The 16407-nt window shown below is 44.2% G+C and overlaps 1 protein-coding gene across 1 annotated transcript in view; it reads right to left on the bottom strand.

Moving 5' to 3' along the window:
• The window catches only part of dpy (dumpy), a 155213-nt gene that overhangs the window by 39193 nt on the left and 99613 nt on the right, over nucleotides 1–16407 (bottom strand). The window contains exons 30-52 of the mRNA XM_066391702.1: nucleotides 16093–16389; nucleotides 15716–16033; nucleotides 14535–15221; nucleotides 13124–13822; nucleotides 12754–13068; nucleotides 12047–12694; nucleotides 11683–11994; nucleotides 11087–11407; nucleotides 10701–11030; nucleotides 10336–10644; nucleotides 9597–9917; nucleotides 9217–9540; nucleotides 8726–9037; nucleotides 8337–8666; nucleotides 5890–8109; nucleotides 4751–5707; nucleotides 4360–4686; nucleotides 3928–4230; nucleotides 2390–2719; nucleotides 1797–2111; nucleotides 1097–1738; nucleotides 728–1033; nucleotides 31–672 (exon numbers count right to left, since the gene is read on the bottom strand). Of these exons, the coding sequence (XP_066247799.1) occupies nucleotides 31–672; nucleotides 728–1033; nucleotides 1097–1738; nucleotides 1797–2111; nucleotides 2390–2719; nucleotides 3928–4230; nucleotides 4360–4686; nucleotides 4751–5707; nucleotides 5890–8109; nucleotides 8337–8666; nucleotides 8726–9037; nucleotides 9217–9540; nucleotides 9597–9917; nucleotides 10336–10644; nucleotides 10701–11030; nucleotides 11087–11407; nucleotides 11683–11994; nucleotides 12047–12694; nucleotides 12754–13068; nucleotides 13124–13822; nucleotides 14535–15221; nucleotides 15716–16033; nucleotides 16093–16389 (11565 nt within the window). The remainder of the gene's footprint in view (nucleotides 1–30; nucleotides 673–727; nucleotides 1034–1096; nucleotides 1739–1796; nucleotides 2112–2389; nucleotides 2720–3927; nucleotides 4231–4359; nucleotides 4687–4750; nucleotides 5708–5889; nucleotides 8110–8336; nucleotides 8667–8725; nucleotides 9038–9216; nucleotides 9541–9596; nucleotides 9918–10335; nucleotides 10645–10700; nucleotides 11031–11086; nucleotides 11408–11682; nucleotides 11995–12046; nucleotides 12695–12753; nucleotides 13069–13123; nucleotides 13823–14534; nucleotides 15222–15715; nucleotides 16034–16092; nucleotides 16390–16407) is intronic.

The raw sequence follows: 16407 nt of genomic DNA, 5'->3' as shown, positions 1-16407 counted from the left end.
TTGTTTGTTTATCAGCAGGACTGGACTTACGTTCAGGCATAACTTGGCAAAACCTAAATGGATCTCCAGTGAAACCTTGAATGCACGTGCATGAGGGCAAATGGTTGAGAACTTGACAAAGAGCATTTTGTCCGCAGGTTCCCGGACATGGGTCCACGCACTTATTCTTAAGACAAGCCCTATTCTGAGCACAGTCAGAGCTCACAGTGCACTCAGGTCTGCACCCCTCATAAGGATTCCCTATATATTCTGTCAGGCATATACAAGAGCCCGCCCCATTTCGCTCTTTGCAAATCGCATTGGAACCGCAAGGGGATGGCTGACAAGGATTCAGTACTTCTTGGGGTCTTATAGGGATTAAGCATTGATTGAAGGGGTCTCCTTCATAGCCGCTTAAGCAGACACAATGGGGGGTGTGACTTACTACCCTACATTCAGCATTTAATCCACATACTCCTGGACAAGGATCTTTGCATTTTCGATTGACGCAGGCCAAGTTTGTGGAACATTCGTTGTTACTAACGCATTCAGGTCGGCAGTTTGGTGGGGTTCCGATAAAATCTTGAAGACATGAACAAGAGGGGTTCTTATTCAGTTCACGACATTGCGAGTTCGGGCCGCAGGGGGATGGTTGACAAGGGTTGGAGGGGATTATTACTGGTTCTTCTTGAGCTAAAATCATCAAATGTTTTTGCATACAAACCAGAGGAACTAATTATTGTCTTACGTTTAGGAAGGCATCGTGTGAATGGATCTCCAATATAACCGACAGAACAGCTACAAATAGGATTATGATTGACCACCTGACATTTTGCATTTAGTCCACAAGTGCCTAGACAAGGGTCTACGCATTTTTGATTAACACAAGCTTGAATCAACGGACATTCCGAACTTGTTACACATTCAGGTCTGCATGAGGGGGGGCTGCCAATAAAGCCGGGTACACACGAGCAGACAGCCTGCCCGTTTATTTCTTTGCATTGGCTATTTGGGCCGCAGGGTGATGGGATGCAAGGTTGGGTCTTCGGGGGCGCTAAATATTGTTTCAGATTATCATTTCAGTATCTTAGGCGGATGCTAATATCAAAAGACTTACGTTCAGATAATTTGCATGATATGAAGGCATTGCCAACATAACCACTTGGACAACTGCAAATTGGGATGTGGTTAATAATTTGGCATAGAGCTCCATCTCCGCAAGTTCCTGAACACGGGTCAACGCATTTCATCCTAATACATGCTCTATTTTTAGGGCAATCACTGCTTAGAGAGCATTCAGGTCTGCACCCTCGATAAGGGTCCCCTTGATATTCAGGTAAACACGTACAAATTCCGTTATTGCATTGGGCGTTAGCACCACAAGGACTGGGGTTGCAGGGGTCTTCTTCTAAAGGTATCACAGGCTCAACTGGTTTTAATTGGCAACTCCTGAAAGGATCTCCGGTATACCCTTCTGGGCAACTACAAATGGCGTTGTGGTTTTGCACGGTACATTGTGCATTGACACCACAAGCTCCTAGACAGGGGTCTGTACATTTCTTTCGAATGCATGCTAAAGCACTAGGACAATCTTGGTTGATAACGCATTCCGGACGACAGTTTGGAGGGCTTCCTGTGTATTTGGGTAAACAAGAACATGACGGCATTTTGCCGACGTTTCGACACTGGGAGAAGGGTCCGCAAGGGGAAGGAACGCAAGGGTTAATCTCAACTTCTACCACGGGGGCTGGTGGAGGTGCTAAAAGGATGACACCAAAATATGTTTATCTAAATTTCCCAAATAACTACAATCTTACGAGGTATTGCGAAGCATCTAGTAAAAGGGTCACCAGTAAATCCTGAACGACAAGTACAAATAGGACTGTGATTGACTACTTGGCATTGAGCCTGCAAGCCGCAGGTGTCAAGGCAAGGGTTTGAGCATTTGTTGTTAATGCATGCTCTATTCATTGGGCATTCGGAAGAGACCACGCATTCTGGCCTACATCCTGGTGGACTTCCCACATAATTGGGCAAACATGAACAAACAGCCTGCAGGTTTATCACTCTGCATTGACCATTTGGACCGCACGGTGAGGGCTGACAAGGATCATCATTGTGGATTAGGATTGCTAAAAATTGCAAGGTAAATTATGTATGTAAACTGGGTTTAAAGCTAGATGTGCCACTACACTGAATCGACTCGGATCGGCACAGTTGGCATGTGTCGCTAGCATGCAAGGAATTAAGTGCGGTGTCGGGCACTAAATTGTCACGATCAAAATCGTACCGGCTCATGAGGTATGCGCGATTCAGTACTCGAGGACGCCTTTAATTTTATTGATGATTGTACGTGCCGACTTGACTAACCGAATCGACTGAGTGTGCGAGGTCCTTCAATCTCACTTACGTTTGGGCTCCGGCAAAAGGCAAATTCTAAACGGATCACCGGTGTATCCAGGAAGACATGAACAAGAAGGAGCATGATTTATAACTTGGCATTGAGCGTTTGAGCCGCAAGTTCCCGGACAAGGGTCTACGCATTTATTTCGTATACAGGCCCGATTGGAGGGGCAATCTGAGTTATGGATACATTCAGGTCTACACCCCTCATAGGGGTCTCCAATGTATTCCAGTAAACATTGACAGGCGCCTGCGCCATTGCGCTCCTTGCAAACTGCATTTATACCACATGGGGATGGTTGGCACGGGTTTAAGACTTCCGGCTCAGGTAGTCGTACTAAATTTAGGGAAACACAAATATTTTCATTCAGTATATATTTTCAAGGTTATTCGCCACAAGCTATGCAACTTAGCGCATGTTTTACATTATTATGCCTTTGTAATACTTTATGCATTGTTATCATTATTATTATTTGCATTTTTTGAAGGAGAAGCTTTTGCCAGGGAGTTGGGGGGTAATGGGGCGTTATATTATTGTTTTATGTAAGCACGCATTTGGGTCATTGGGGGAGGGAGTATAAGTGTTTCAGTGTAACGCTCGTGAACCGACTCCATTTATATAGTTTTGTAAGCTCTGGGGTTATATTTGTTTTTCAGTGGGGGTTGGGGCATAGCGCAGCAAGGGGGTAAATAGCATGGTGTGTTGAAACGCAGCCGCCGCTGAAGCTCGATGTTATCGTTGGGGGATTATCCTTACCTTTTTATCCCCATGGTTGTAGCGTTAGAATTTACAGCGAAAGGCATGCAAATACCCAAAACCTTAAGAGAAGAAACATTTAAAATGGGCACCACCTATGTACTAATGAAATATCACTTGAGTGAGTGAAATTTGAGTCATTAATGCAAATTTGAGTGAGTAAAATTTGATTAATTAATCCACTTCCTAATTAGCAATCAATGATGTTCCATTTTAAATGTTTTGATAGTTCATGCAAACGGCAAAATATTTTGTCAAGCAGGAGGAACGTATTGAATCGCTATTTCAGCCGATACCTATTTTGTAAACGAGTTTGGTGTTTCTGATCTTTGATATATTCATGAAATTCTTCTAATTTCAACGCATTATTTTTATAAAAAGTCCGTTTTTGCGATACATGTCTTTCATTTCGATAACCTTTTTAGGTCAACGATTATCATTAACAAAAAGGCAGAAGAATCTAACTTAGAATGCAGATATGCCTCTATGTATCAACACGCATTCAAATGAATACATAAGTTTAGCTTAGACTATTTTATTCCTACGAAAAACTTTATAAAACACCAATAATTTCTGATGTTAGAAAAAGCGCACCATCAATTGGTTTACTCAGTGTGCTTCATCGGTCAATATGCCTATCGGCTCACAATAAAAATAAAGATTATTCTTCTTGAAATAAATCTCTCTCTTCTCAATCATCCAACCTCCTCAGCCAATTCCGTCCCTACTTGACTCAATTCCGCTGCCGTCACCTTCACCAAAAAATTGTACCCTAAAAGTCAACTTACTTGGAATGGGCACACAACCCCTGAACGGGTCGCCCGTTTGACCCGGTAGACACGTACATACGGGGTTGTGATTTACTACCGAGCACAACGCGCTTGCGCCGCAACTGCCCGGGCACGGGTCGCGGCACTTCTGGTTGATACACGCGCGCGCACTCGGACATTCCGGATTGATTGTACACTCGGGCCTGCAAGATGGCGGCGCACCCACATAACCCTCGACACATGAGCAGGCCGGAGATTCGCCGCGCACTTGGCACACTGCGTTCGGTCCGCATGGGCTCGGTTCACATGGATGTGGCACATCTAGAAGAGAACATTTGATTGGTATTATCATAGTTTTCTTTAAAGGAACTGCAGTGATTCACAATCCAAAGGGAAACGATGAAGTTCTATGTTTTCTTTTCAATTGTGGAGTTTCAAATTTTCCCTTACCTCTGGGTGGTGGTGGTGGCGGTATGGGGTAGCATCTGGTGAATGGATCTCCTGTGTGTCCAGAGGTGCAGCTGCAAATAGGGTTATGGTTCACTACCCTGCAAAGTGCGTTGACTCCGCAGGTTCCTGGGCATGGGTCTACACATTTATTGTTCAAGCAAGCATCAGTTAAGGGACACTCAGCGCTGAGAATACATTCCGGTCTGCATTGTGGAGGACTGCTGATCATACCAGGTTGACATGAGCAGACAGCCACTCCATTGTTCACTTTGCAAACACTGTTCGGTCCACAAGGAGATGGTTGGCATGGATTTGTTGGAGGAGGTTCTGAAATAATTATCAAGCATTAGAGTATGTTGAATTATTCTATGTTTGTTCTTGAATGGCTTACGAATCTTGGGTTTTAGTCTGCAGCTCACAAACGGATCGCCTTCATACTCTGGCGGGCATCTACATATAGGCAAATGATTCACAACATCACAAAGTGCAGACTCTCCGCAAGTTCCCGGACATGGGTCCATGCATTTCAAATTAATACAGGTCTTGGTAGGGGAGCAATCTGTATTCATAGTGCATTCAGGCCTGCAGCCGACGTATGGGTCACCTTGGTACAGGGGTAGACATGAGCAAGCTCCGTTATTGCATAACGCGTTTTGTCCGCAGGGTGATGGATTGCATGGGTCTACATTCATAACAGGTGGAGGGGGTTGTACCACACATTCAGTAAAGGCATTTCCAGTGTATCCTTGAGGGCAAGTGCAAATCGGTATATGGTTCTGCACTCTACATTCAGCGTTAAATCCGCAGGATCCAGGACATGGATCTTTACATTTCTCAGTAATGCAGGCTAAATGGGATGGGCAATCAGTATTCACAACGCACTCAGGTCGACAGTTTGGAGGCACTCCAATGTAAGTGGCAAGGCAAGAACATGAAGGTTGCCTTCCGATGTCCCGACATTCAGAATTAGGCCCGCAAGGGGATGGCACACAAGGGTTTACAACTTTCGGTGGTGTTGGAGGTTTGGGAGGTAGTTCATAGCACCTCGAAAACGGATCTCCAGTTAATCCAGCAGGACAACTACAGATCGGATTGTGGTTGATAACCTCGCATTTGGCTCCGATTCCGCAGGTTCCCACACATGGATTGGCACATTTGAATTTATGGCACGCACGGTTTGAAGGACATTCGGAACTGACTACACATTCAGGTCTGCAAGATGGGGGGGAGCCTTGATACTCAGGTAAGCAAGAGCAAACTGCTTGACCGTTTACTTCACGACACTGACTGTTGGCTCCACAAGGTGATGGCACGCATGGGTTTTGGGGTACTGGTTCTTGCGTAACCGCTGAAAATAGGGAGTCGTATATCAGGAAAAGAAAAAATTCAGCATTAAAATTTTTATGATTGTTTTTACCTTTAGACCGATGAAGGACGCGACTTTTCTAATTTCGGAAGAATTTATTTTTCGAATTAAATTCGATTTGGAAATGTTTTAAAAGTCAAAAAATTGTGTATTGACGAACTTACCTTCAATTGGCAAAGGAGAGCAGAATTTGAAAGCATCCCCAGTAAATCCTGGATTGCAGTTACAAACTGGGACATGATTAATCACTGAACATTCAGCATTCTGTCCACACGTTCCAGGACATGGGTCGACGCATTTATTCCTTATGCAAGCTTTGTTAGGGGCACAGTCAGAACTAAGAACACATTCCGGTCTACAACCCTCATAAGGATTTCCTTGGTAATCTGGGAGGCAAATACAAGCACCCGCCCCATTTCTTTCTTTACATTCTGCATTGGCGCCACAAGGTGATGGTTCGCACGGTTTAATTTCTTCAGTTTTTATTATGCACTGCACGAAAGGATCTCCGATAAAGCCTGAAATGCAGGTGCAAGTGACTGCATGTGATATAATATGGCATTCGGCATTGTCTCCACAACTGCCGGGACATGGATCGATGCACTTGTTGTTGTAACAAGATTGGGTGCTTGGACAGTCAGTATTAATTACGCATTCAGGTCTGCAGTTTGGTGGATTTCCAATATACTCCTGAAGACAGCTGCAAACGTATGATTCGCCAACTGGACGACATACAGAGTTGGGTCCGCATGGTGAGGGATTGCATGGTTCTACAGGTCTCCTTGTAACTGGTTCTGGTGGAATTGGCCTGCAACCCTGGAATGGATCCCCGGTTTCTCCTTCTGAACAACTACAAATGGGACTATGATTGCGAACTTCGCATCTGGCACGGCTTCCGCAAGATCCAGGACACGGATCTACGCATTTCTGATTGATACAAGCCGTGGCCTGCGAACACTCAGCACTAACGACACACTCCGGACGACATCCTGGGGGACTTCCTTGATATCCGGGCAAACAAGAGCATACAGCCTGATCGTTAACTTCTCGGCATTGACTGTTAGGTCCACATGGTGAAGGATTGCAAGGGATTGTCTTTGGTGGTGGTGGTTCCGAGACCCTGCAAAGAACGAACGGGTCCCCTGTATAACCATCTGGGCAGGAGCATGAAGGAATGTGGTTGATGACATCGCAGCGAGCGTTTTGACCGCAGGTCCCTGGACAGGGATCTACGCACTTATTCCTAATGCAGGCTTTATCTCTTGTACATTCTTCACTAAGAACACATTCAGGTCTGCAGGCTTCATAGGGATTTCCATGATGCATTGGCAAGCAAGTGCATATTCCATTGTTGCATTGGGCATTAGGGCCGCAAGGCGAAGGGTCACATGGGTCCAAATCAGGCCTCTTTGTGGAGGGAGGGATTGGGAGACAGTTGGTAAAAGCATCACCAGTAAAGCCTTCCTGGCATGTACAAATGGGTATGTGGTTGAGAACATTGCAAACAGCATTCGATCCACAGGAGCCTGGACATGGATCTTTACACTTCTGGTTAATGCAGGCCAATGAACTTCTACACTCAGAGCTCAACACACATTCAGGTCGGCAGTTGGGGGGTGCTCCAATGTAGTCGGGTAAACATGAACATGTAGGAGAACTTCCAACAATTTTGCATATTGAGTTAGGACCGCAAGGGCTGGGTTGACAAGACGGGGGTCTTTCTGTTTGCGGTTCTGGTGGTGGAGGTGGTTGCGGTGAGCAGCGAGTAAAAGGATCCCCAGTGTACCCAGGAGGGCACGCACAAATGGGATTATGGTTTCTTGTGGTGCATTGGGCGCCCAAGCCGCAAGTATTTGGACAAGGGTCACCGCATCTTTGATTGATACAAGCTTTATCTAATTGGCATTCCGAATTTACAACACATTCCGGTCGGCAATTTGGAGGTGATCCGATGTACTGAGGAAGACATGAGCAAACTGCTTGTTGACTGACTTCCCTACATTGGCTGTTGGGTCCGCACGGAGATGGTTGGCATGGGTTGATTATTGGAGGGGGTTCTGTAGGTGCCAATTTGCATTGGAAGAATGGGTCTCCAACGTAGCCAGTTGGACATATACAAGTTGGAATATGGTTGTTTACGTGACATTCAGCTAATGTTCCACAAGTGCCTGGACATGGATCCACACACTTGAAGGATACGCAAGCCAAAGCAGGACTGCAGTCATTGTTAACTTCACATTCTCTTCGGCAACCCTTATCGCTATCATAAGGGTTTCCTTCAAACCCTGGGGCGCAATAGCAAGCACCCGCTCCGTTCTTTTCCCTGCACTCGGCATTTGGTCCACAGGGTGAGGGCACACAGGGGGTACGAGGTCTCTCAGTCACTATAAAAATACATTTATTAATCACTTAGCACAATGATCGATTTTGAAGAAATACAAGATGGTAAGAGAGCAGATAAATGAAACTGTAGATATACAAGGTGTTTCTGAAAAAGACGGTCCCTTTGGGGAGGACCTTTAGGAAAAAGTTGTAATCAGATTTTTCTAGCTTTTACAGAGGACTCATCTTTTTGCGCCACCTTGTACAATAGAATGCTAAAGATGCTTACAAGATGGTAGGGGAGGTAGATTACAAGAGCTGGAAGGATCGCCAGTGTATCCAGGGAAACAAGAACACATGGCTCTGTGATTAACTACTGTACATTGGGCATTAACACCGCACGATCCAGGACAAGGGTCTTTGCATTTTTCATTTTTGCATGCTAAGTGATTTGGACATTCTGAGTCGGTAACACACTCTGGACGGCAATTTGGAGGCCGCCCTATAAAGTTTTGTAAGCATGAGCATGCAGCTTGATCTCCCACCACTCTACATTGGGAATTTGGTCCACAAGGTGATGGAATGCAAGGATTTTCAGGTGTTTTCACTGCTTGGGGTACTAAAATACATTATACGTACTACAAGAAACTATAAGACATAATACTACTGAGAACCTACATTCGATTTTGAGACATCGAACGAAGGGATCTCCGGTATGTCCAGTTAAACAACTACAAATAGGATTGTGGTTCACAACTCTGCACTGTGCATTTATCCCGCAAGTTCCTGGGCAGGGGTCAACACATTTTTGTGACACGCATGATTTGTCTTGAGGACATTCAGAGCTGACCACACATTCGGGTCTACAGGTTGGAGGTGAACCAATATAACCTACATTACAAGAACAAACAGCATGCCCGTTCACTTCTCTACATGCACTGTAAGGTCCACAAGGTGAAGGCTGGCAGGGGTTCTGTGGTTCTTCTACAACTTTGGAAAGAAATTTATCAGATTTAATTGTTATGATCGATTTTAAGGATTCTTCTCAATTTCTTAGGCATTAGGAAAGATTTTCAATAATTAGGCTTTAAAATCGATCAAATTCCAATCGCTACATAGAAAGATCTACAGGGTTATACTACGTTAGTAAGAGTCTAACTAATGCTTACTGGCTTGGATAACTTGGCATGCTCTAGTGGGATCTCCTGTGTAACCAGGAATACACGAACATGATGGGGCATGATTGACAACAGAACATTCAGCATTCAATCCGCAGGTTCCAGGACATGGGTCTATACATTTATTATTTACACACGATCTGCTGCGATCACAGTCTGTATTGGTAACACATTCAGGCCTACAGCCAGTGTAAGGGTCTCCAAAATACTCAGGCAAACATGAACAAGATCCTGCACCATTTCGTTCTTTGCAAATGGCGTTTGCCCCGCAGGGCGAGGGGTTGCAAGGGTTTGGTGGTTGTTCTGTTATCGGTGCTAAAAGAGATTGATGTAGCTCTAAATTGGCACCTTTGAATGCTTTGTTGCCTTACTGCGTGGAATTAGTGAGCATCCAGTGAATGGATCTCCAGTATAATCTGTGCTGCACTGACAAACTGGGGCATGTTTGATCACAAAACATGTGGTAAATGAGCCGCAGGATCCAGGGCAGGGATCTTTACATTTTTCGTTTTGACAAGCCAGATTTCCTGGACATTCCGCATTTATAGTGCATTCAGGTCTACAGTTCGGAGGTCTACCAATGTAGTCGGGCAGGCATGAGCATGCAGCCTGATTACCCACCACTCTACACTGAGAATTAATCCCGCAGGGAGATGGTACGCAAGGGTTGCCACTAGGGACTTCAATGGGTTCTAAAATTACAGGGTGAGTCAAACTATGAACTACACTTCTCCATATTTGACATGGAAGCGGTTGAAATTTAGGTAAGTTATTATATTACGGAATCACTTAATTGCAAATATCTCGAAAACTGTTAGAAATGTGAGTTTTTTTGCAAATTTCGGAGTATCAGAATTCGTTAAAACATTAAATGAATCAGGTCGCTCTATTCTTTTATACCTTAGTAAGCTATACGAATGTTTATGGGATACCCTGTATATTAACACCCTATAGATCTGTGCCCAAAAAATTTTCAAGGCGCTCCGAAATCAAATCGGAAGAAAATGCCAGAGAGATTTTCGAATTAACCTAAAATTTCACCGTTTCCGCTTCAATTGTGGAGTATCTACATTTGGGGTTAGTCTTTAGATACTATTGAAAGAGTCTTACTTGGTTGCAAAATGCAGCGTACAAATGGATCTCCGGCATAGTTTGGTGGACAACTACATATAGGATTGTGATTGACTACTTGGCATTTGGCATTAATGCCGCAGGTTCCAGGACATGGGTCTCTACATTTCTGTTTAATGCAGGCTTTGTTCTGACTGCATTCTGAACTAACCATGCATTCAGGGCGGCATGCAGGAGGGGCACCTATGTATTCAGGCAGGCAAGAGCACACTGCATGACTATTTATGTTTTTACACACGCTGTAGGGTCCGCAGGGTGACGGGGTGCAGGGCTCTACGGGCTCTTCGACTTAAAACAGAAATTTGTTTAGTTTTGTACTTAGTTTGAGAAGTGTTTGGCCTTACTGGGAGGAGGGGGAAGATGGCACGATGTAAACGGATTTCCCGTATATCCAGTCAAACACGTGCAAGTAGGGGCATGATTGGGTACAGAACATTCCGCATTAATTCCACACGTACCAGGACAAGGATCCTTGCATTTATTGTTAACGCAAGCCTTGTCTCTGGGGCAATCTGAGTTGGTGACACATTCCGGTCGACATCCAGTGTATGGATCCCCGAAATATTCTGGTACACACACACAAGATCCGGCTCCGTTTCGCTCCCTACATTCAGCATTAGCTCCACAAGGAGAGGGATTACAAGGGTTTCTTTCCTCCTCTATAGGCTGGACAACTATAATCACCAAATCTTTTTCACAAAAATTCTTCATGTTTAATTTGAAGTCATACTTGGAATGGGAATACACCCAGAGAAGGGATCACCAGTGAAACCAACCCTGCAAGTACAAGCAGGGCGATGGGAAATAACCATACATTCAGTATTAGCTCCGCAGGATCCAGGGCAAGGGTCCACACATCTCTCGTTTTGGCAACCTAAGTTAGCAGGACATTCGGAATTGATAGAACATTCAGGCCTGCAGTTTGGAGGTCGACCCACGAAGTTTTGAATACAAGAACAAGCAGGAGTATTCCCAACTACTCTGCAGTTTGAGTTAGGGCCGCAAGGGGAAGGTACGCATGGGTTGGCCGGTGGTAGGGGCGCTGGTTTGGCTAATTATAAGGGTGGATATTTAGTGCGAAGCTTAAGGTCAAAATTGCGAGAGGGAGCAAAATACATTAACCCAAATAAACAAAATATCAATAACTTCTTGTGATAGTGAAAACAATAAAATTTCCAACTACGAATAAATCTTGTATATTCGATGTAACAGAAAGGGCGAGTTTAGGTTGGATCGGCCAAATTTAGTGATTAAGACCCTCTGGTCCATTCTCTCCCAATTTTTACGAAAATAATATATTTTGCTCCTTTAGCTTCTTGGACTTACGAGATTCTTGCAAACACCGAATAAATGGATCTCCCGTAAATCCAGCAGAGCAGCTACATATGGGATTATGATTGACCACTTGACATTTCGCATTAATACCGCATGTTCCAGGACATGGATCCTGACATTTCGAGTTAATGCAAGCCTTGTCCAAAGAGCATTCGGCGCTTATCATACATTCGGGTCTGCACATCGGTGGCGCTCCAATGTAATTGGGCAAGCAAGAGCAGACAGCATGGTCGTTTACCACCTTACAGATACTGTTAGGACCGCAAGGCGATGGTTGACATGGTTCAAGTCTTGGTTCGGGCACTGCAGTGCTTTTGTTAGTTTTTGGGTTCTCAGATACTATAGAGGTACATACTTGGTGGGGGTAGGTGGCAAGAAACTGATGGATCACCAGTGTAACCATCCAAACAGAAACAAGAGGGTACATGGTTGGATACTCGGCATTCAGCGTTAATTCCACAAATTCCTGGGCATGGGTCTTTACATTTATTGTTCAAGCAAGATTTGTCCCTAGAGCAGTCAGAATTGGTCACACATTCAGGTCTACATCCAGTGTATGGATCCCCAAAATACTCTGGAATACACAAACAAGATCCAGCTCCATTTCGCTCCCTGCATTCAGCGTTAGCTCCGCAAGGCGATGGATTGCAAGGATGTCGTTCTTCTTCAATTGGAGCAACTGGAATTGGAGTACAACCGTTAAATGGATCCCCCGTGAAACCTACTTGGCACTGGCAATGAGGGGAGTGATTAGTAACTATGCATTGGGCGTTAAACCCACAAGACCCAGGACAAGGGTCTTTGCACTTTTCATTGATACACGCCAAGTTGCCTGGGCATTCTTGGTTTATCACACACTCAGGGCGGCAGTTCGGGGCCCTTCCTATGTAGTTTGGCAAACAAGAACAAACTGCTTGCAAACCCACCACTTTACATTGGGAATTTGCGCCACAAGGCGATGGTATACACGGATTACTGGTCTCGGGTTCTACCACTGGTGGTTCTAAAATGAATTATGCTCTTCCCATTTGGATTTTAAATCAATAGGACGGTTTTGCTTACTTTCTTCTTGAATGCATCTAACGAAAGGATCGCCAGTTAAACCTGGAGGGCAACTACATATTGGGTTATGATTAATGACCGTGCATAGAGCATTAAGCCCGCAGGTGCCTGGACATGGATCTTTGCATCTTTGATTTATGCATGTCCTATCTTGAGAGCATTCGGAGCTCACTATGCACTCGGGCCTGCACATCGGAGGAGCTCCGATGGAGTTCTGCAAACACGAGCACACAGCGTGTCCATTAACCTCTCTACATTGACTGAAAGGACCGCACGGTGTAGGAATACATGGATTTGTAGGTTCTTCTGGACGTACTAATGAAGAAGAGTAAGCTAGTTTTGTTTGGGTTATATTCCAAAAAAATCTTACTTAAGACTGGTATGGAGTGGCAAGATAATGTAGGGTTTCCAGTAAATCCGGGCAAACACAGGCAGTTGGGCAAATGGTTGTTTACAATGCATTCAGCATTAATTCCGCAAGTACCAGGGCAAGGATTTCTACATTTGTTGTTTACGCAAGATTTATCTCTGGGACAGTCAGAGTTTTGCACACATTCAGGTCTACAGCCCGTATACGGGTCCCCAAAATACCCCTCAATACAAATACAGGATCCTGCCCCATTCAGCTCTTTACAGTTGGCATTTGAGCCGCAAGGGGAAGGATTGCAGGGTTGAGCAGGTTCTTCGATTGGAAGCACTAAAATTGTTGATTTGGGAAATATCTGTTCAAGGGGGGGTGGTGGAAACTTACATTGTTGACACCCCGAAAATGGATCTCCTGTATATCCCTCAAAACAATAACATACAGGTACGTGGCTAACAACCCTACATTCTGCGTTTACTCCGCAGGAGCCTGGACAAGGGTCTTTGCATCTTTGATTTACACATGCCTTATGGGTGGGACATTCGGAGTTCACCACGCACTCAGGTCTACAGTTGGGAGGCTGTCCGAAATAATTGGGCAAACATGAACAAAGAGCCCTTTCGCTTATTACATTACATTGCGAAAAAGTTCCACAAGGGCTAGGAATGCAAGGGTTTGGTACTTCAACCACGACAGGAGGGCGTACTAAAACAGATCAAAAGTTTCTTTATGATTTTCGTTAGGAGTTTTATTCAATTAGGGGAGTTAATGTATTAGGTCCAATTTTCTTTGATTCTCTTGGGTTAGGAGTTTAGTTGCCTGATTAGTTCATTAGACCAACTATTATTGGTTGTCTATTGGTATTAATGTGAAGCCAGGCTTTAAGAATTGCTCCACATCGAAATTTGTCGAGGTGTGGCGCTAAGACTTGAGTACTAAGATAGTCTAGGTTAAAAATTCTCACGTTTTATTCAGTTATTACTTTATGATCAAAACGTTATTAAAGCGATATAGATATCATCTAGTAGAGGATTGAGAGCAGACCACCATGCATTTTATCCCAGACTACCTTACTGGTGGCGATATTTCAGCACAAAATAGGCCTTTTTGATACCTTGATCGCAGGTTCCTGGTATAGGGTTAAACTCACCCAATTTTGGGGGATTCTTGAGGCGTTCAAGAACACCTAAAAATCGGCGAGATTCACCCCACACTGCGACAGTGTCCCAAAAGAACCCTAATTTATACCCAAAAACGTGGCTACCAGTACTACTGTCTTATGAAGTTAAAATGGTTGAAAGCCACAATAATTGGAAATTGAGGTATATTTTTTCAAGAAGATGACAGTTGAAAGGACATTTATTGTGGCCCCTCAACACGTTAGTATCCTCCTTAATAAAAATCCAATATTTCTTACTCTCTTCGACACATTTTATGAACGGGTCTCCAACGAACGACGGGGGACAACTACATATAGGATTATGGTTTACAACCCTGCATAGGGCGTTCAAACCGCAGGTTCCAGGGCAAGGGTCCACGCATTTCATATTATTGCAAGACCTGTCTTGGGTGCATTCTGAGTTTACCACACATTCAGGTTTGCACATGGGTGGGACCCCGTAATAGCCAGGTACACAAGAGCATACAGGTCTTTCATTAATAAATAGACAGTTGCTGTAGGGCCCACAGGGAGATGGTATGCACGGGTTACGTTTCGGTTCTTCAACTACTACAACTAAAGTTTCGGTTTTGAAGACACTATTGAGGGTGTCTAATATCATCTTACTAGGTTCAATTTTGCGACATAAACTCAAAGGATTTCCAGTATATCCGGGAGCACAGGTGCATTGGGGATTATGATTAATTACGGAGCACTCAGTAAAAACGCCGCAAGTGCCAGGGCATGGGTCTTTGCATTTCATGTTCAAACATGCTTTATCGTGAGGACATTCACTACTGGTCACGCACTCTGGTCTACATCCCGCGTACGGGTCTCCAAAATAACCCTCTACGCAAAGACAGGAACCAGCATCATTACGTTCTTTACAAATGGCATTGAAGCCACAAGGAGTTGGATTGCAAGGGTGAGGTGGTTCTTCAATGACTATAAGACAATGATGAGTAGAAATCACAGATATAGAGGTTGATAGGCGTGCAACAGGAACGATAATGTGCCGCTGGAAAGTATAGATTCAATAGGAAATTTATTGTAAGAGAGTGTTTTGCTTTGAAATTCCTGTTGTTGTACCGGGTGTCCCTGTTTAATGTCCCAAATATTAACTGGAAAAGCTTTAGCAATTTTCTTGACGAATTCAGTACTGCAGTTAAAATAATTTGTGGAAATTTTAGTTAGGAAAGGAACAGCTGTTTTTTTAAATAAAATTCCCTATATATTGGTGTATTTTTCTTAGACGTCGATCGTAGTATTGTATCTATGGTTTCTGGGACACCCAGTAATACTGACTTCTCGAGGAAACTTCTTCTTCCCGCATATATTCCAGAATCAAATTCCATGAACATTCTCATTATTTAAATTTCCAAAAGCGGCACATTGATAAACAGGAAACAGATAGATTGTAAAAAATGCGTGCAACTTACCGATAATGAGGCTACACCCAGTGAATGGATCGCCTTCGTATCCAGGCTGGCAGCTGCAGATGGGTCGATGATTCACCACACTGCATTCTGCATTGAAACCACAAGAACCCACGCAAGGATCTCGGCACTTCTGGTTGGTGCAAGATAATGTTAAAGGACAATCTTGATCTATGGAACATTCTGGGCGACAGTTGGGCGGTGCCCCGAACATCCCTGGTAGACAGGAGCAGACGGCCCGGTTGTTGACTGGTTGACATTCCGCGTTAGCTCCGCAGGGTGAGGGGATGCATGGAGTTTTTGGAGGCTCAATACGTTTTTCTGTAAAGTAAATAATTTTTTTAACTTGCGGTAAAACTGTTATGGAAATTGGTATTGACCTTCTTCTCTACACAAAATGAATGGATCCCCAACAAAGTTAGGTGGGCAGCTGCAAATCGGGTTGTGATTGCTGACTTGGCATCTAGCATTCACTCCGCAAATTCCTGGACAAGGATCTTGACACTTCTGGTTAATGCAAGCTCTATCTGCGCTACATTCGGAGCTAACTAAACATTCAGGTCTGCAGCTTGGTGGTTGCCCGAAGAATCCCACTTGGCATGAACAAATGGCTTGGTTGTTTCTGGTGCGGCATACGCTGTTAGGGCCGCAGGGCGATGGTTCGCAAGGTTTTTGTACTTTAAGAGTAAAAATAA

Source organism: Euwallacea similis, chromosome 7 (genome assembly GCF_039881205.1).
Source record: "Euwallacea similis isolate ESF13 chromosome 7, ESF131.1, whole genome shotgun sequence".
NCBI lineage: Eukaryota > Metazoa > Arthropoda > Insecta > Coleoptera > Curculionidae > Euwallacea > Euwallacea similis.
The sequence above is the reverse complement of the archived record's forward strand: the minus strand, read 5'-3'. Positions and strand labels throughout refer to the sequence as shown.